This window comes from Podarcis vaucheri (genome assembly GCF_965113315.1).
Source record: "Podarcis vaucheri genome assembly, chromosome: 10".
Lineage (NCBI taxonomy): Eukaryota > Metazoa > Chordata > Lepidosauria > Squamata > Lacertidae > Podarcis > Podarcis vaucheri.
The window spans coordinates 51,670,742-51,691,666 of record NC_138748.1 but is presented as its reverse complement, the minus strand read 5'-3'; the positions used below and the strand labels follow the sequence as shown (position 1 = coordinate 51,691,666).

Genomic DNA, 20,925 nt, shown 5'->3' with positions numbered 1-20,925 from the left:
TGTAGCCTGAAGCATCTGTAAACTGAAGCATCTGTAACCCGAAGCGTCTGTAATCCGAGGTATCACTGTAATAATGTGTTTTTACTTTACTTATTGGGTGACCTAGAACACTACACAGTTTGAGACTCCACCTTCGAGCTCTAGTCCCCCCTAAGAATTAAACACAGGCCTGAAAAGAGAATTGAAAGTACAGATTGGCAGTATACTAGCTATGTAGGCTATGCACTACAGTGGAAAGGAGAAAGGAAGCATCACCTCCATCCCACAATCAGAGATGGCTTTCCTCTGTAGCATCTTGAAATAGTCACTGCAGGAAGCTGATTGCAGAACACATACATTTTTGTTTTTCTCTTTTTTTGGCTCCAGACCCCCCTTTTTTAAAACAGCAACAAGTGAACTTTCTAATGCTTTAAGTGAGAGGAGGAAAAATGTCTAAGGCCAGCCCTGCTCCCATTTTACATACTGAGGCTAAAATAAATTAAGGTGTGTGCTTTGAGGATCACATGGCAAGAGAGATGAATGGGTTGAAGTGGGAAAGGAAGGAGCCAGAGTCCCAGTTTCAGCAGGAACATTCTTGAATATGCATTTGCTCTGAAGCTTGAAAGGTACCGCACCTGCTTCACTGGAAAATCACCAAGAAACATAAAGCGCTGATGATGCTTTCAGGAAGACATTGATGCCTAGAGAAAAAAAGTGCATGCATCCTGCTTGCTTTCTTCCTTTTTCATTTGTTAAGGCATAAGAAAGAAAGAAAGAAAGAAAGAAAGAAAGAAAGAAAGAAAGAAAGAAAGAAAGACTCTTTTGTCTAGAAGTTCATTATCTCCTGCTGCTTATTTTCTCACATGAACTCATAATTCTTTAATTCTATGGGTTTTAATATATAGTATATTTGTTAACCGTCTAAAGGACACTGCTGTTGGCACGGAACAGAGATCGTGCAAATAAATAAATAATCACAGTTCGGCCACATCGGAAATTCTAATGTATTCCACATGAACCGATGGCATGCCACTAAGTGGAATGGCCATGACTTCAGGTGTGGAAGATAAGCAGCTGGAAATTATGAACTGTAAGAAATGAACAGTCCTTTAAAAAATGCAAATAACTTGAGCACCAAAGAACAAAGGGGAAAATGTAGAGTTACTGGTAGCAGCTGGGCTAAAAAATGGCAACGGCGAGGCCCTAGGATGTGTCTGGAGCTTTGGGAGCCACAAATCCATTTCTCCCCATCTCTGCCTGGCAGAATGTTGACAATCGTTTCCCTACCATGACACGACTAGGAGATGGGGAGAAAGTTGAGTTCAGTTCATCGTTTGATACAAGCCTACCTAATTTGTAAAGTGAAATGCAGTTATCCTTCAAAATTCTCCAAATGCTGTGATGCACTTCTCCAAGCAAACGAAAGAAGTGTTCGGAAATGTGTCTAATAGGAGAAGGTGTGAATAAAAATCTATGCTCTTGAGAAGCATTGCTTGCAAAAATGTGTCTATTGTATTGGGACAAATGGGTTCTGAAACATTAATTTTCACGAGGACTTGACAACAAAAACAAAGAAAGCTGATGGAGAAGCAGGGCAAACTGAATTTAAGTCTAGAAAAGCAAGAAACGGAGAGAGTGACAGGTTCGTCCATCCATACAGGTGAAGCAATCTTTGTGTTTCACTGAATTAATACAATATGCTCATTAGGAAGTGGCTTCTCTGCCTGTCCCCAAGGGCTTTTGGCTGAAAATAACAATATGCTGTGGTCAAACTGTTTGGACTGAGACACACAAAAGAACCCAGGCCATTTGAGGCATGCTTACATTCTGCAACCAAGAACACATCGGCAAAGTCAGTATACCCATCTGGTTGCAATAAGATGCTGGTTTTATAAAAGGGATTATGGAAATGCTTTCCATGGAAGAACTCTACATGACCTTGACTTCATATTCGTAAGTTCAATAACAAAATCAGGGAAGCAGACAGGCTTTTTCTAAAATAAACCGCTTGAGCAAACTAAGCAGCACAAGGTCACACGAGGAACAAACGGAGTTGCCTTATACCAGGTCAGACTATTTGTCTGTCCATCTAGCCCTGGGATGCTAGACTGGCAACAGAGCCTCAGGGATGTAGGTCTTTCCTATCTCACCTCCTAATGATCCTTTTTAAAGGATACCAGGGATGGAACCCAATGTCTTCTGCATGCAAATGTTGCACTCAGTCTCTAAGGCATGATTCTTCCACAGCATTATGCTTCACTCCCAGTCACTGTTGTGTAAATGGCTCTACTACCCCATGTACCGTAACTGAGGATTGCAGAAAATACCATCCATCCATCTGAGGTTTTAGGGAGAAGTATTTCTGTCAGAAGGTACCATGGCTTGGGAAACCACAAATGTATATCCTGCTACCCTACAGGGTGAGTCACTGGAACTGCAAGCTGAGGATGTTCCCTGGGTTGTGAAGTGTTCCTACAGTCAGTGGCAGACCTTGCGGTGTCAGATTTCAGTGGTGCCTTGTGCTACACCAAATTTTGGCACCGCTGCCTCTTGCCTTCCATTGTACGTAACAGTTGCAGCGCGCCCATGTGCAACTGAATTGGTCATGCTCCCCTACATCTGTGTCTGCTACAGTCCAGAATAACCTGCCCCACCCTGCCTAGTCACTGGTTCCCCCTGTCCTGCGGGTACTGTAAAGGTTTCTAGATCAAGCATACCCACTGTGGCTCCTGAGCACAGACTCTTGGTTCCAAGCTTTCAATCCACAACTGCCTAGCTTATCACTGACATTTTCCCAATCCCTGCTACCAAAGATCATTTAACTCAAGGGTAGGGAACCCAAGAGAGTTCCTTAGGCTGTGTACACACTCCCTTTTATTCTGCATTCGGTACACTTGCACTGCTGGTTTGGGAAGTATACATAAGATGTTGATCACAATCCATATCCTGTATCTATCCTGTTGTTTCTTGAGAAACACTGCATTTTGATGCATTCTCCCCCAAAAAAGCTTTGATCCAAACTCAGAAAAAGAACCACCTCGCTGCACATTAAGCTGGCAATGCGTAGACATCCTTAGTCTGTCACAAACGCAGCCCAAAAATGTGAATGGCTAATTTTAAGCAAGTCCTGGTGCAGTTCCTTACAGGCAAGCTACATTTGAGTACAGTAACTTGAGAGGGCAAAAAGTTCACGTTCATAACATGCCACGTAGTACAGGGACATTTGAGTCGTGACCCTTTCCCTTGGCAGTGGCCAAACAGTGACAGAGGAGGTGGCGGGGAAAGCTTGTTCCTACACCACCAGATGATTGCCCTGCCTTGTCCTCCCTGCTCTAATTACACCATCTTGACGGCCAGAATGGGCTAGCAATGAGGCATCAAGCATTCATGCCACAGTGGAGCGCCTGTTAATTAAAATACTTAGGGTGAATGCTAAGGCTCATTGAATGCCAGCCAGCCTCTCTATTGGTGGGAACAAACTTCAAGTGATGCAAAGAGTCTGTTTGCGATGGTTAATATTCAATGGTCCTTCCTCACCGCCAAGCAAACTACATGCGGTATTGATGTTGAAGCTGCAGAGACAAATCCATCCTTGCAAGTTCATGCCTTTTGCCACTTCAGAATCAAGATTATCATTTTCTCCAAGACTCTGTCAAGCAGGGATTTAAGTATCTCAAGCTACATCATATATATATATATATATATATATATATATATATATATGAATGACCATTCTCTCATCTAACAGGATTGGTTGTTGGGAAGTTTCATTTTTTTAATCACAGTCATTTGCAGTTTATGTTTTCCTAATACTACCCCATCCATCTTCCTAATGGCCTGGCAACAAAAACCAGTGTAAAACAAATTATTTTGTTTTCAATTTTTTTCAGCGTTGCAAATTGCCTCTCGCCTAAAGGTATCTATCTCTGGCAGAGAATGGAGCGTTGTTTCACCAGAACCCCCTTACGCTCCCCTCCACTGCCACCCTCAGAGGCAGCAATATTAATTTTCCTCATGACTTTGTCAGAAACCCCCTACTGTGGCAACTCACCCCAGCTCCTTTTCTTCTTCCCCATAAAGGGAGAAGGATTAGTTAAACTGAGTCTGATGATCTGAAAACTGGCTGCCTTCACACATCATTTCAAAATCCAAGACACAGTAACCATTATGCATTTCCCAGACACATTACAAAACACTCCCTTCCTCTCAGAAAACCAAACACTTCCACCCTTTTCATTTCTGTTGCCTATGGATGCCCATCCCAGGTCTATATGGATACCTGGGCTGGCTCTGCAGCATCACAGGTAATGCAGTAGCAAAATGCTCCAATTATCGTGGATTCCCTCTCTCCCCCCATCCCATCCCATCCAGCCAGCAAATTAAAAGCCTTAAAGCTTTCGTGTATTTGCAGCAAAAACATGTCTGCCCTAAAGGATAGGACTGTTGAATGTTTTATTTAATAAACCTTTTCTAAGAAAAGAAAGCAGCGTTGTTGTTTTCTCCTTCTCAGAACAAAAGGACATACAGATAAAAATCAGCTGCTGCAATGCTACACTGTCAAACTTCCACATTCTGGAAATTAACTCTTCTCCAGCCCTGATTAGGTTCCCCCCTCTAGTGTCTGAAATCTGCATTTTAAGAGACAAGGAGAAGCAGCGCTGCTGATCCTCTGTGCATCCTCTAAAAGAGTCTTTCATAGGTGCCAAATGTTACCTGCATTTTTATAGGCAAAACATCTGTTGCATTTAACATACGAGCCACACTGGTAACTCGCACAGCGTATTTTGATCAAATCCATCAGCATAAGGAATCACGTCAATAAAGAATTATGTCGCTGATTACCTCCAATAGCATAACCATGTAAAGTCTACCGCAGCAAAAATAACAGAAAGCCCTTGACATGCAAAATATTATCACGGTAGGAGCCTGCGAAATATCACATGATAAGAAACATCTTGGCATAAGGCAACAGGAAGGGGGCTTGCAGTGGGATCCAACCTTCTTATTATCTGCATTATCATAGGAGAGCATGCTAGACAATAGAGCTAATGGCCAGCTCTGACACGCTATAGTGCCACCATGGCAGGTGGCAAGAAAGTGGCATTGCATCTATCAAGCCAGTGGTATCAGGTGACTCAAAGGGCCAATAGGTTTCATCCTGATCTCGGGTTGATTTCAGTGCTTTCTATAGTATCACAGCAAATGCCTTTATGGAATAGAATCACAGCCATACAATTGCAGAGTTCGAAGGGATCCCAAGGGCCATCTAGTCCAACCCCCTGCAATGCAGGAATCCTGCACACAGCCATCCCTGGCTGGACTCAAACCACCAACCTTCTGGTTAACAGCCAGACGCACTGACCCATTGCGCCACAGGCTCCACTTATCCTGATGTTTTTATTTGACTCAGGTCACTTACCTGTAGTATCTGGACTGAAGGTAAGTCGAGCACACAGCCTTTGACACATGACTCGCAGAACCAAAGTCGATGACCTTGACCCTGTATGGCTGCCGAGATGGATCCACCAGCATGATGTTCTCTGGCTTGAGGTCTGCATGAATCAAGCCCAGGCTTTTCAATTTCATTAGGGCCGTGGCTACCTGCTGCAGAATTGGTCGGATGTATTTAAGGGGCAATGGGCTGAACTTGTTTTGCTTTAAGAAATCATAAAGGTTCTGTTCCAACATTTCAAAGACCAGGCAGGTGTGGTTCTTGTGCTGGAAACATTCATAGGCTCGGACAAAGTTGTAATCATCTGCGCTTTCCGTGCTTAACCGGGCCAGGATGCTCACTTCAATTTGACCTTGCCGGGCATAAGATGGATGGTTTTTAAGGATCTTGATGGCCACAATTTCATTGGTGCCACGTTTCCAGCATTTGACCACTTGCCCAAAGGTTCCGCGGCCCAGAAATTCCAACACTTCGTACGTGTTGGTCATGGAACAAAGCACTTCATGTTGCACCAGCTGGTAATCCCCTTCACTGTTGGAGCCACTGTTTTTGGATGTGGCCGTGGATGTGGTTGTGGTGGCTACCGTAGCCCCACTGGCATTGTTCTGAATCATTGGTGGGTGCTCTTCGATAATCTGCACGCTGCTTGTGTTCTCAATTTCCTCACTCTTGCGCTTAAGTCCACATTTTTGGTAGGTGTCCAAAAGGCTCACAGTGCTTCGACGCATCAGGTTGTGTGGTCCACCTAACGCTTGCCCAGATACTGCAACCACACCGGAGGTGCTGTTGGCGGATGTCACCACAATGTGCCCCGTGCTGGCTGGGAAGATGATGGTCTGCTCGTAAGGGATGCTGGGGTTGGGGATCTGGAGAGAGGCGTTGATGGCGGCGGCGGCTTGAGAGGACTGCACGTTCTTGCTCTGACTGTAGACTTTGCTATGTGTGCCGTACCCAGTCATATCCCAGTTAGAACTTGGTTCCACTTTCAGTTTCTTCACGCTACAGAAGGCACTTGATTGAAGGGTGTGAGGGGAGAAAACTTGCACATGTGAGGCCATACCTGCACCGCAACACAAGAAGAAAACAAAAGTGTTAAAACAGTTAGCCGTAACAATACTTATAGGTCACTCTTACACCCATGGCATTCAAGAAAACATACCAGAGTTTTAAAACATCAAAAATTCAGTTTTTAAAAACCTTTTTAAAAAGACCAGTCTTTTGAATGCAAAAAAACCCCACAATGTTTAGCAAAAGTCCACAAATATATAAGCTTTTTAATGGTGAGAGTCATTTAAGATTATTTATTTATTTCATAAAATTATACCCTGCTTGATTGCAAAAAAAAAATCTCAAAGCGGTTTACAAAAGTTTCTTAAGACGAGTGTTCCAGAAAGTGGGTGACACAACTGAGAAGACCCCGTGGCATGTTATATTTGTTTTCAACTGAGAACAGGGTGAAAGTAAAGCTTTTCTACTACCTAGTAGTGTAAGCCAATGCTTCTCATAAGCCAGCCTACCTGCATTGAAAGCTACAAAATGTAAATCTGTGCAGAAGGAGGACAACAATTGTTAAATTAAGGATTCCTGTAAAGATATCTCTGTACACAAACAGGAAGAATGAACAAGAATAATGATTTGATTAAGCGTAAGGACCAAGCTATATGAGACATCAGAGAATCATGACTGTATCATATTATTATTATTATTATTATTATTATTATTATTATTATTATTATTATTAATTTGATTCCATACCCACCCTTCACTTTAAGGCACCAGGATGGGTTACAGCCATTTAAAAATACAATATTAAATTTAAAACATTAAAGTCCAGAGAAAAAGGTGGGTCCTAAAATATATACCGTATTTTTCCTTGTATAAGACTATATCCCCCCCAATTTAAAATTGGGGGTCGTCTTATACATGGGATGTTTAAAATATTTATTTCTTAATTTGGGGCTCAAAAATTAGGGGTTGTCTTATACATGGGGGTGTCTTATAGACAGAAAAATACGGTATATATCAAATCTGCAGCAATGTGAAGAGAGGGGTTTAACTCTTTCTTCTTTGGGGCATTTCCTGGATGTAAATCCCTCCCTCCCCCCCCCCCAAAACAGCCACTTGCCCCATTAGGGAAAACATGGATTAAAAGCCATAGGTCATGCAGCTGGTCTCATCATCCCAATTACATGAGAATTCAGGAGTCATACAACTGATGTAACTTTGTTTTGGTTGACTTCACTCAAAGTGTCTGAGCAGAATTGTCAATACTAGCAGTCAGTAATTTGAAAAGATGGGTAAAGAGGAATATTAGTTACAGAAAACTGTGCTAGGTAAATTGCTAGGCCTGGGTACTGCTGGGACAATGCAACACAAATTTCTGACAGAAAGCATCTTCCATATCAGATATGAAGCTAGCAGATGCTTCTACTGGCGAGTCTGTACATTCTTATTGTTCAAGAAAAACGGGGAGAGGGGCAGTCTCACTCCTATATATGATTATTTTTTCAGAGTGCTGCTCTATTTGTGGCCAGCTTCCTGAGTAATAAATTGGCGCTGTATTTGAAAGTTCAACAGCACTACATACTGTGTATGTATGCCAGCCTCCACCACACAGAGCCCAACAGACATTTTGGACTACAGTTCCCATCAGTCCCAGCTAGCACACTCATGCTCGCTGGGGCTTATGGGAATTGTAGTCCAAAATGTGTGGAGGACAGCAGGTTGTGGAAGGCTGCCCTGTGCTTTTAAATAAAAAGGTGGATGACCTCTTTTGAGAATTCACTTGTGAGGCATAATAATATAACTATGACAAAGGTTCTTAAAACACACTGCTTTGCTACAAGTTATCTATAAACGTACTGAAAATTGGACCATTTTGACCTTTATGAATGCACGTACAAACACACACAAAATGTCCTGCCATTCTCTAAATGAAAAGTGAAATCACCCCTGATGGTTGGCTCAACATAGAAAATGTGTTGAACAAAGAAAGTCACACTGAAAATACACAATAAGCTAGACTTCCTCCGAATTTGCATAGTTCACTGGCATGTAACTAATGTAATCTGCATATCATTGTTATTTATCTGACAGATGCCACACAACATTCATTCTACACTCTTATTCTGAGGACTGTCACCCTTAAACAGGAAAATATTCTTTCAGCTATTGAAAAATCTTGATTGAGTGCTTAGAGGTGGTGAGCTCACACACACAGGTATCCCTACGCAAAACACCACAGAAAAATCTTTGTGATCATCTGACATCACCCCAAACAAAATACGTTTAAGTTTAGGTAGTCCCTACATTCAAAGTGGGTCATCAGGTTGTAATTTTTTAATTGCTAGAGTGCCTCCATTTATGCCCGACCCTTATAACTGATAAGACACATATCAGTGTACATGCATGTAAGAAAAACCATAGAAAAATTAAATACTGTGGTTTTCTTTATTTTGCTCCTCCCCTCTGCACGCTGGATCCTTTAGGTCATGGGTAGGCAAACTAAGGCCCGGGGGCCGGATCCGGCCCAATCGCCTTCTATATCCGGCCAGCGGACGGTCTGGGAATCAGCGTGTTTTTACATGAGTAGAATGTGTTCTTTTATTTAAAATGCATCTCTGGGTTATTTGTGGGGCCTGCCTGGTGTTTTTACATGAGCAGAATGTGTGCTTTTATTTAAAATGCACCTCTGGGTTATTTGTGAGGCATAGGAATTTGTTTGTCCCCCCCATATAGTCCGCCCCCCCCACAAGGTCTGAGGGACAATGGACCGGCCCCCTGCTGAAAACGTTTGCTGAGCCCTGCTTTAGGTGTTGTTTCCTACTGATTTCTACCTCCTTAAATCTAGGGCTTAATTCAAACTGGTCTGGTCCATGCATAAACAATGCGGAAAGCAGTTTACAAGATTGAACACAGAGCTGTCGAACACGTATAAGAATGGGCCAAGGTTCAGTGGAAGAGCAGATACTTTGCATGCAGAAGTTTCCGTCTCTGGCACCTCCAGTTAAAAAAGGCTGGCACAGCAGGTTATGAGGAGAACTCCTCTCTACCTGAGGAGCTGGAGAGCTGCTGCCCGTCCGAGCAGACAGCAGTGAGTTAGGCGGACAACTGGTCTGACCTGCTACAGTGAGCGAACTTCCTTTGTGAAGCAATGAGCATGTTTGTAAGAGTTTATTCTGCTAGAAGGCAGAGTAGATGAAATCTGAAAGGGAAGGGGAAAGCAATAGGTGGTATTTGGGGAATTGTGTCACCTGAACAGAGCGGGGGGGGGGGAATCAAATACCCTGCCTCTCTAGGAACTACATTAAAGACTTTATCAATACAGAACTAACAGTCGTTTACTAGGGGTCCCCGACCTTTTATGGGCCTGAAAGCATATTTGAAAATATAGGGAACTTTTATGGGAACCACAAAATGCACATTTCACAGATGAAAAATGTGATTGCAAACTTCCTTCCCAAAAACAACAGGCAGAAAACCTACACCCTAAAAAAAGTCAAACCCCACAAACAACAAAAACTCAATGTAGCATTCCAAAACCTTGCATACCTCTCCCAAACAACTGAAAAAAGAAACTTCTAAAAACCACCCAAAAATCCCTTCTAATTAAACAAAAAACTGGAAGGGGCAGGGGCAGGGAGTTGTGGGTGTACTAAGGGTATTGTGATGCCATTGGAGGTCCCAGCGATAGCCCAATCCTTTGTGTTTTGCTTTTCCCTATTTGCATGTTTAAAATTGCCAAGCTTGGTACTGTATAGTGAAAATCAGGAGCATGGAGGCTGATAAAATTCAAACTGAAATTGAGAGGAAACCCAATTTAAATTCTTTATAGATGGTAGATGATACCACAGGAATTGAATAATCTTTTAAAACGAAATCCTGCTGTGATTGATGCTAATATTTTACAATGATGAGTGGGGTTGCCGAATAATTTTTATAAATACTGGGATCCGGTTACTGAAAGCAATTCATGAAATAACAGATCATAGGTTTGGAAAATGGTGGAAAGTGATTCAAAATGTCAACAGGATTTAAGGTGTCAACACCAATAAATATTTTCTGTTACGCAACTAAAAGCTAAAAACGTGTGAATGTCTGACATCGGAAGTTTAACCAGAGTGCCACTGCAGAGAGAGCATCTGTAGTTAAAAATCTGGCAAATAGGAGAAAAACAAATCATAGTCACTCAGAAAAGAGACAATATATGATTTGACAGTGCTTACAGAAATGTGCTGCAAGACTACAACTTAACTAGAATAATAATTAAGGAACAATTAAATTCATTCATTTAAGTACAGACAAGCACATGGAGAGGGTTACATTCCAGAGGTGGAGTGTAAAGCCAAATTTGTGTATAGTCAAAACACAATGGGTGCAATAGCAAGTGGGATTGCCAAAGGCCCCTGCCCCAAGGCCTGCCTCCTTTCGCGCCCCCTTTGAATTATTATTTTTAATTGCCAAGCACATAAAGCTGAATGTTAAATGTGCGCAAGTTGTAAGTTACCTGTACATACTGTATTATGTGAAAAACTGCTTTTTCAGTCCCGAACCTCCTATCAATCAACTTCACTGGGATCCCATATTTCCAGAGCACAAAAGAGAGAGAGAGAAATCTCCCTTCTCTTCACCCAGCCCCATCACTTCTTCTACCACATTGCAGACCATGCCTGCCGTACAACGTGATGCCTTCAAACATCCACAGATCATACAAAGGTACAGCTTTGGAGAACGTATGAAGCAAATGACACAAGTTAAATTAATGTTAAAGTGCACTCAGAATAGCCTTGTCAGGCAGATTTGTTGCAATGCAGAAATGCCTTCTGGCAACTGAGAAGTAGCAACGATACTGCGCTCATATTTTATCTCCGATGTCTCGACTTCAAAACCCTAGCAGAGGTCACATGCAATTCCCATTTTCTCTCCATAAGAGTCCCTGGATGAGGTCAGCTAGGGGTGTCAGATCCAAATTAAGGTGCATTTGCAAAGCAAGGTAGTCAACTCAAGACAAAAATAGCTGGTGATGCCATACGTGCTGGAAATGAAAACCTTTGCCCACTCTGAGAGCCAGTGTGGTGTAGTGGTTAAGAGCGGTAGTCACGTAATCTGGGAAACCGGGTTCGTGTCTCCGCTCCTCCACATGCAGCTGCTGGATGACCTTGGGCCAGTCACACTTCTGTGAAGTCTCTCAGCCCCACTCACCTCACAGAGTGTTTGTTGTGGGGGAGGAAGGGAAAGGAGAATGTTAGCCGCTTTGAGACTCCTGAAGGGGAGTGAAAGGCGGGATATCAAATCCAAACTCTTCTTCTTCTTCTTCTTCATGTGGCTATCTTACACAAAGCTTGACACTAACTCTGCATTCCCCTTGACTAGTTCTTTTGCTTTGCAAATGACTTCAGGTCCATTTTTAGGTACTTAAGAGGATTCTGAGCCCAGGCCCACAACACAAATTTGCATAAATGTTTAGAGTGCCTCTGGGCAATTTAAGATGGCGAGTGCCTGGGGAGATTCACTGGCAGCGTACTTGGCAAGTCACCCACATACCCTAGAAGCAAAATGCCACCCCCCAAGTCTTTTACTAAAAGCAGGGAGAAAGGGTAGGAAATATTGTGGGACAATGCAAAAGACTCAGGTTTTGGGTCTCCTGGGCCACCGGCAGGTCAGGCTCTCATTACCTAAACTGCTTTCTAGTCAATACCAGGCTTTCAGTTTTTAAAAGAGGACAAGGAAAGAAATAACACACCACTCTTTCAGTATAGTGAAATCTGGTCCTATTACTGCAAAATCTGCAATAGCAAAGGGAGGAATTCAACATCTCACTAAGGTGGCTGTCCAGACAGGGCAAATGTTTTGGCTTGGCAGATGAAATCCCCCCTCCCCAATTTCTCCCCTTAGTCTGCTCCAAGGATTCTCCAGCCCCCCACAAGCCAAATGGGGAGGAGGGGCATGCAGGGGAAGGAGATGGGCGAAAGCTCTGCTGCACAAGCAGTAATCGTTGCACTGGCATGCCTCAGTAGTTGAACCCCACCCACAGTCTTTTACTACCACTTTAGATTTTAAAAATCAAATCAGCTTAAGAATAACTTCTTGAACCATGGTAACTAGACACCAGGCTTGTGGGATATACCTTTTTCTTTCTTTTATTTTGCTAGAACCCGGAAGTCCACCAGCAGGCACCAAGTGCAGAATACTGTCGCAGTTGGGCGACAGTTTTCGGCACTCTTGACCAACTTCAATTCCCAGGGGAATCATTTTCTGGTTTGCCTCAGGCAGCAAAACGTCTTGAGCTGACCCTGCCCCAAGCTTTCCTTTTAGTAGGGGAAATCTTTTCAGCAGTTGTTATTATTAGACAATTGTGAGCCAGAAACTTCCGCTCATCTACTTCAAATTTTCCAGAGATCTGGCAGTGATCCTGATTGACCTTCTACACAACTCTGTTCTAGAACACTATGGCCTGAGGATCCCTGCTCTTCCTTCTCCTAAGGAGCTCTCAATGAAAAGATCAATAATGGCAGAACAACTTCCCTGAAAGACAGTTTGCCCATCATCGCCAAACACTCACAGTTTATCTTGGTCAGCACTGACGGAAGCTGCCCTGAGTGAATTTACAATGCATCTTCGGCCACATTCACACAATACATTTAAAGGGCAATGATACCACTTTAAAACAACACTGACTCCCCGCAAAGAATTCTGGGAGTTGTAGTTGGGTTACTGGTGCTGAGAGTTGTTAGGAGACCCCATCCCCCTTACAGAGCTACAATTTCCAGAGTTCCCTGTGAAATGGGATTGGTTGTTAAACCACTCTGGGAACTGTCGCTCTGTGAGGGGGATGGGGTCTGCTAACAACTCTCAGCACCCAATTCCAATTCCCAGATTTTTTGGGTGGGGGGAGCACCCGCCAGGGATCTGCTGCAAATCTGTTGGGTTTTATCAGCAGATAAATCTGTGTGGAAAGGGTTTCCTGAGGGACCAAGGTTTAATCTGCAATGCCATGGTTAACCCCTTAGTCAATGAAACAGAATCCCAGGACTTCTTTAATTCATGAGGCGAGAGAAGCTAGCCAAATTGCCTCCATGTCTAATTGCCCCTTATGCCTTCAGTCACTAGGGGGAAAGGGGTTAAATCACCCTAAATCTTGCTCCCTTCTCTGCAGGTTTTCTCCTCTGCTATTTTTCCCCCTGGCCCACTGCCTGGCTAGCTTATGAACGGACTTGACTGTTGTCCTACCCGTAATGGCATCCTTTTACACATCCAAGTTTCCTAGCAGCGGAGGTAGGGTACTCATCACCATGACAACAGAGCCTTTCCTCCTGGTCCTCTTACTGTCTCTCCTGGTTACCCCTGTCTGCGGCTCTAATGATGGGGGAACCAGGACACTATCAGGCTGTTGTGGGCGAGGACGCAACCTTCATGCCTCAGCTGGCATGAAGAGACCATAGCAGAAAGATCCCCAGTCCTGTCCAAATATAGCCCTGTATATGAGAGAAAAGGTATCTCTAGGCGGGAATTTCCTCATACACTCAACAGACAATGGTGAAGAGAAGTTCCTGGACTAGGCCGGAGACCATACAGGAAATAAACAGAAGGCCTCCAGTGATAAGATCCTATTCCTCCCCACAACTCTATACTTACCTTTTAACAACTCTCTTTGCCAACTTCATAATGCTTTTTGAACTCAGGCTTGTTGCTGTTTTTAAAAAAGTAGTTTGGTAGCTTAGAGATAGAAGAAACGCCTGGAATGCTAAATGCGGGGTGAGAAACTGGAACATGCATGGGAAAAGGGAACTACATGAAGCAACTCACGATGTATGAAGGAGAAAATATTGTTAAATAAAGATAAGAATGTCACCATGCATGTTAGATTTCTGTCAATTAAATATTTTATAGCAATTAACCTGGTTTATAAATAAGTAACATCTCTTCCTTCTCTCACCACCCCGGGGATAAAAAGGACAATGTGCTGAGCTGGCAGCCTCTTGGAAATTTTAAAAGCAAGCATAACCTTGACTTGTTTCCAACATTCAAAAGAAAGGGGAAAACAATGACCAAGGCTAGATAAATACTTCAGGAGCGAAACACAGAAACAACAACAAGGCATTCACAGAACAGCTGAAGTAGCCTCCAAGCTAGAGTGTGTTTGTGTCCCATATGCCCACTTCCATTCCTCCACAACAACACACAATCCTGGTACCAAGGAAGCCCATCGAGAGAATGCATGCCACCTTCTAACAAGCCTTTAGATCCCTATGTCCTGCACCGTTTCAAAACTGTAACAGAAATAAAAGACTCAATTAAGCAAATACACACCTTTCAGTTAATTCATAACTGCTGGGACCAAGGAAAGGCCCTTTGGAATAAGCATTCTGGGTTGCTGATGTGTAAACTGCCAACCCACTAAGTGTGCCGATTTAGCCCAGAGTTCCCAAATTCAAACTCACCTAGATTATGCAGCTAGGGCCAATCCCTTCTTAGGGAGAATGGGAGGAAAATGAACCCTCTGTATGCTTTTAACCTGCTATGCAAAAGCCTTTGTGTATTCCAGTACAAAGGACAGTGTGAGTAAACCCTGCTTAGTGTAATTTCCTAGCAAGCTGATGGGATCCAGTATGTGTATATATATATATATATATATATATATATATATATATATATATATATATATATTAAAGATGGGACAGACCTCTGAAGTTCCAGTGACTCAGATACCAGTTTCCCCTCGCTTTCCCCCTGACTTTCCACAGGGTGATGATGTTGCAGTAATGGATTTTAGCATGAGGCATATGGTGAGCTCAGAGAACTGCAGCAATATTACTCAACTTGTCATCCAGGACACAAACATCATATCTGGCTAAGGCTGCAGTCATGATTTCTCTTCCCACTGGAGGAGAGTCATAGTTCCCTTTCTGGCATTAACCTTTCTGAGCTTGATGTACATTCCCAACCACCCCCGTTCCGACAACCCCTCAGTATTTCTCCAATAATAAATAATAAAGGACTCCTGGTGCTACGCAGACACAACAGAGGAACAATTTTGCCCATCAGGCAGCCACTTTGGTTCCAGGCTTTCCCAGACATCATCAATACAATTTTATTTTATTTTTAAGCACACCTACGGTCATGATCCAGATTGCACACACAGTGGGGGAAGAGTGCAAATGATGGTATGCTATCTGCTGAACCTTGACTCTTGGATTTAGACTCCACAGAACAGGTAACGGGACAGGTTTATTAGGCAGGGTCAGACAGAGCTCCTTGGCAGAGCTACAAACACAGGCCTGCAGCAGAGTTTATGCTGGGCTAGGGGAAGGGTCTCGCTTTGGAGCTTCTTGTAGGCATCTGGTTGGCCACTGTGAGAACAGGATGCTGGACTAAGATGGACCACTTGCCTGATCAAGCAGAGTTCTTCTTATGAAGAAAGGGGAGGGGAAATCTGAGGCTGTGTTGCACTTAGGGAACAGGGCAGTTAATTGCTGTGCCTGAATACTGTACAACATATGACAGAAGTCAGGAGAGTGGGTGGGGAACAAGGATGGAAAGGAAAGGCAAGTCAAGAAAATCCTCCTCCATGAGCTTTGCTGTGTGGATCAGTAGCAAAGGGGACTTGAATTCTGAGGCTAAATGAATCAGAGAGATGAGGATTTCCTATGCTGGAAATACTTTTCCTTTCCAGATAGGCGTGGAGTGGAGTTCTGGATTGTGTTACCAATTTTTTTAATATTCACTTATTTTATTTAAAGTAAAAAAAGGGTTAGGTGAAAAAGAGAGGATTTAAGAACCCCCAAAGCATTTAAGATCCCATGGTCTCCTCTTGATAACATAGACCATGTTTAAGATATATCAGTCTTGTGTCAGCCTTAAAATGACCCTAAGCAAACCACAGCATCTTATCCTCCGTCTCTGCAACATGAGCAATAATAATATTGCAGAGGAAGTAGGGCGATTTCATTTCAAATCATGCAATGCTCAACTGCCTGTGGTCCATTCACCATCTTTATAATCGCACAAGCTATTTACATCTGTAGGGCTAGTTGTATCTTCTAGGCTTAACTAGACCAGAGCTGATTATGAAGCTGGGAGAAGACAGCAAGCAGGTGGCCAGTTCTTGGATAGACAGTTTTCTCTCCCTTCAAGGCTTAGGTCCATCGTGATTTTTCCCCTAGCTCCACAAACAGCTCTGTTCTGATACAAGTAGCTTTTCCCAATACTGGCATAACTTTCCTCCATACAGTACCCTGGGATGAGGTAGGATGGTTTTAACTCTACTTGAAAAGATGTGGGATTCCACCCCATTCCACCCACTTTGAGCACGACTCACCAGTGTATGTAAATCAGATATAGCGTATGCAGTGTATCAGTAGTGGGGAACCCGTAGCCCTCCAGTTGTTGCTAGACTCCAGCTCTCATCATCCCTGACAATTGGTCATGATGGCTGGAGGCTGCTGGGAGTTGGGAACTCCTGAAACATCTGTCATGAGCCTGGGGTAGGAGATCAGGGAGCAGGAGCAGGGAGGCAAAATTAGGACCTCAGTAAATGTTGGAGCTGGCAGAGGGAAGCAGTGATCAGAAAAGCCAGGGAGTGGATTGTGGGGAAGGTGGAAGCAGGTTATCAAGATAAATGTACCTCCCCTGTGATATCAGACACCTACAGCCAGCCACCGTCTAATGGGCTGCTGCTAGCTCCTCCTGTCACTTCCGTCAGTAAGGGTCCTGCTCTGAGGGGCGCCTGATAGTAATTCTGATACTAAGCCAGCACCTCCATTGCCAAAGACATGGAAACACAAATGTTGACCAACATAAGCAAACCTCACAGGCCCAGCCCAGTCGCAAAAGTGCCTGTTGGCTTGCCCAGAGTGCAAACGGCTGCCATGCACCATTCTAAAGCTTGTGGGGCAAAGAGATAGGAATCTTGCACCAACGGCACCTGACCTTTTCCTTAATGTAGTTTGCAATATTATACTATCCTTCAATTTGATTTAGCAGGTTGTGTTTTAGCTAAGGCCCTTGTCTAGAGTTAGCGAAAGAAGGGCACGTTTTGATCAAAGTTCATACATTGACAAATGTCACTAAATAAGAGAGAAAATTGGATCTCTGAGTTGGAAACATTTGAAAGAGACTGACACAAAGCAGATAGCGTTTTCCAAAGGGAATGAAAAAGTGTGTGTAGATGATAAGGTCAATAACAAAGGCCCTGAGTGCACCGGGTTATATTTTTCCAACGCATAAATAATATGAGGAATGATTCAAGACTTCACTAAATGCCCCTTCCAGGTTTACTCATGTGGATGGTAAGCTGAAAGTATCATGAAATGAAGGTACAATGTCAGGGGCAATAGCACAAAACTCTGCACAGATAGTAGGTGCCTGATGTGTCTCAAAAGGAATGCTATTCCACACCAAGTTACTGTGGAGCAGGCTTTTGATATTTATGGAGCTTATAGGAGAAACTGTCCTATGAACCGCAGTGATCTACTGGGCATATAAGAGATAACATTTCTAGCGAAGTTTTCATTTTTTTAAACAGCTCCATGATAGGCTGCATGATTCAAGTGGTAAAGCTTGCGAGGAAACGTCGTCCCCGTTGAATTTCTGCATGTCAAGTAGCTGTTACAGACACAGCAGCTCTGCCAGAGAAAAGGAGGGGACATTGTCTGCCCTTTCAGTGAGTTAGCTTCAAAGGGTTTTTTATTTTATTTTGTAGCTTCTTTTGCAGGCTTCTCTCATCCCAACCCTGACCAAATATTAATTGTGCAGACACTAATTCCTGTATGAGGACTGCTTTTCATCATGCAAACGCGCTTTGCATTTACACACCTGCATTGACGTCGTCCACATAAAATTCAGAAGAGCACAGAAAGGGCTTTATAGTCACTGCCTCACAGAATGGAAAAGAAAAAGGAATTGCAGCTGGTGGCTAAATACGGAACCTGAAACTCACTGCAGTGCTTTCTCTTCATTTGTACCACTGACTTGTGATTTATAAACTGGGCCTAACGGGTGGCAGGAGAGCGAGGCTACGCTCCACATTAACCAGGCAATGAAACCTCGCACAGTAACTCACAGAAACCCCTGACTAGGAGGATGACACTGGCTGCTTGAAAAATATTGTGGACAGCATGAGGCTAGTTGTTCAGCATCCCAATGATGCACAGAAGCCACTTGAAATAAATGCCTTCAAGTTTACCTTGAGGGAGGAATCTGTTGTTGTTGTTTTAAAACCTGTCTGCTCCTGAAAGTTAAAGAGACAGAGAGAGAGGGAGACAGAGAGAAATTCCAATTGCCTCTCTCCCCACCAGATAAATATATCTGCAAACGAAACCCAGTCCTCTTCTACATATTCCCTGTTATACAGCACACACACACATACACAGTAGCATTAGCGATTAGGAATGCTCTAGAAAAACAATTCCTGCTGAGGTTGCCTGAGGATCTCGTCACGGCACTGAACATTTAAGTTGAATTCATGGAGGGCTTCATAATTCCAAACTGCTTCAGCACCATTTTTAGTCTAATTAGTGCCCATGTCACAAACCGCTGGGATTGCCCCCTTTTTTTTATAAAAAAAACAAGATTCAAAAAGTTTCCCTCTCCCTCTCTGCCTGCTTTTTAGTAGCGGTAATTTTCGGCTAAATATTTTTTTGGTAGCGTGGACAGATATAGGAATGCTGCAGGATAAAAGTTAGGAACCATTCCTCAATCACTTTGCGATTAAGGAGTAATGAGGACGGGCGCAGAAGTGAAGCAAACCTTAAAAGACCACAGCAAGGTCAGAAGGGACAGCTTTTGCAATAAAGTGGCTCAGTGTGGCTCAGAGCTGTGAGAGTCAGGTCTCAAAATCTTACTTCACCCCAAAACGCACTAGAAAAGTAGTCACTGCCCTTCATCCTTCCACCTGCAGCTGGAATAGCCAAAGTGGTGCCGTTAAGAAATTACTGGACTACAGGTGCCATCATCCCATGTTGGCAGAGTTTAACAGGAGTTGCAGTCCAAGATCTGGAAAGCACCACATGGGTAAGCCCTGACCTACAGCATGGAGAATAGTAATGCACCTTTCAGAGCTGATGGGACTACTGAAATACAGTGGTACCTCAGGTTACATACGCTTCAGGTTACATACGCTTCAGGTTACAGACTCCGCTAACCCAGAAATAGTGCTTCAGGTTAAGAACTTTGCTTCAGGATGAGAACAGAAATTGGGCTCCAGTGGCGCGGTAGAAGCGGAAGGCCCCATTAGCTAAAGTGGTGCTTCAGGTTAAGAACAATTTCAGGTTAAGTACGGACCTCCGGAACGAATTAAGTACTTAACCTGAGGTACCACTGTAATGTGTTTAGCCCTTAAAACACTTGAAAACAGCTCTGTGCAAAGATTAAGGGTGAAACAAAAGCTAAGGTTATGGAGAACAACAGCAGAATGACAGGCAACAAAATGTTCAGGAAGTTCTGAGGTTCAGCTTTATCTGAAAAGTTTATTATCTGGCTCCCAGGGCGATCAGGGTGGGGGCTGAGGCTGAGCGGGTAGGACAGCCTGTAAAACGATAGGGAAATGTGTGCCGAGTACTGTACTTGCTATGTGTTGCAAACTAGCTAACTGGCGGAGATCCCTGGTTCTGGTTCTGGTTCCATGAAAGCAAACACCCAACAGCTTCTGCAGGAGTCGTTTCCTAAGTGAGTGTAAGATGTTCATGAACTTTTCACAAATCTAGTCAGTAGCAGAAGAAAACTGGGAGAGAGGGAAAGGAGAAATGAGGGGGAGGTTTGGAGTGCTGAGGAATGGAAAAGATCAATAGACAGATTAAATAAAAGTAGAAGAAAGGAGAACAGTTTGCAATACTGTGTAAATAAACTATATAAGCAGAGGTGTTTTAAAGCGAGGGCAGGCAGACAGAGTAGTGAGATGAGGGACAGGAAATGCAATTATCTCACAGTCCCTGTTATTACACTTCTCCATAAAATCCTAAATGCAGCCCTTCACTCTTCCCACATAGTGAGGTGGCTGCATATGCTGTCACCACATAACAAACACTTGTGTCTCCTTTGAGATTTGGATATGGAAGGGATATGAGAGACCCCCTTTGGCCATTAGGGAGAGAAAGAAAGGTAGCTTGAAGCATGTCACTTGCACTTCCTGTTTCTCCATAACCATAATCAAATACACGATTCAACGAAATTGCACAATTAAAATGAAATTGTTTGGGCCATACATGGTTCTCTAAGGAGCACTGCAAAACTGAAGTTCAATTATGAATGAGTTTGTGGCTTTCCCTCCACACACACTTATTTTGACACCGTTGTGATTCGTTTATTTCTGCACTGAAGCAAAGTTATTATTTTCTTTGATTCTGCTGGCCACCAGATCTTACGTGTCTGTGATGTATTTCATGAACATCTTCCCACTCTACTTCCCTGTTTTCAAAGCCAGCCATAGATTGAGAATAAACTTGCTGTGTGAATCACCTCCCTTTTGATACTAACCATCAGACAAGTACAGAAACACC

General features: G+C 43.3%; 1 protein-coding gene across 4 annotated transcripts in view; it reads right to left on the bottom strand.

Moving 5' to 3' along the window:
- Positions 1 to 20,925, bottom strand: part of HIPK2 (homeodomain interacting protein kinase 2) — a 164,141-nt gene that overhangs the window by 101,729 nt on the left and 41,487 nt on the right. For all 4 annotated transcript variants that reach the window (XM_082240381.1, XM_082240382.1, XM_082240383.1 and 1 more), the window contains exon 2: positions 5,399 to 6,491. In XM_082240381.1, coding sequence (XP_082096507.1) covers positions 5,399 to 6,491 — 1,093 coding nt within the window. The remainder of the gene's footprint in view (positions 1 to 5,398; positions 6,492 to 20,925) is intronic.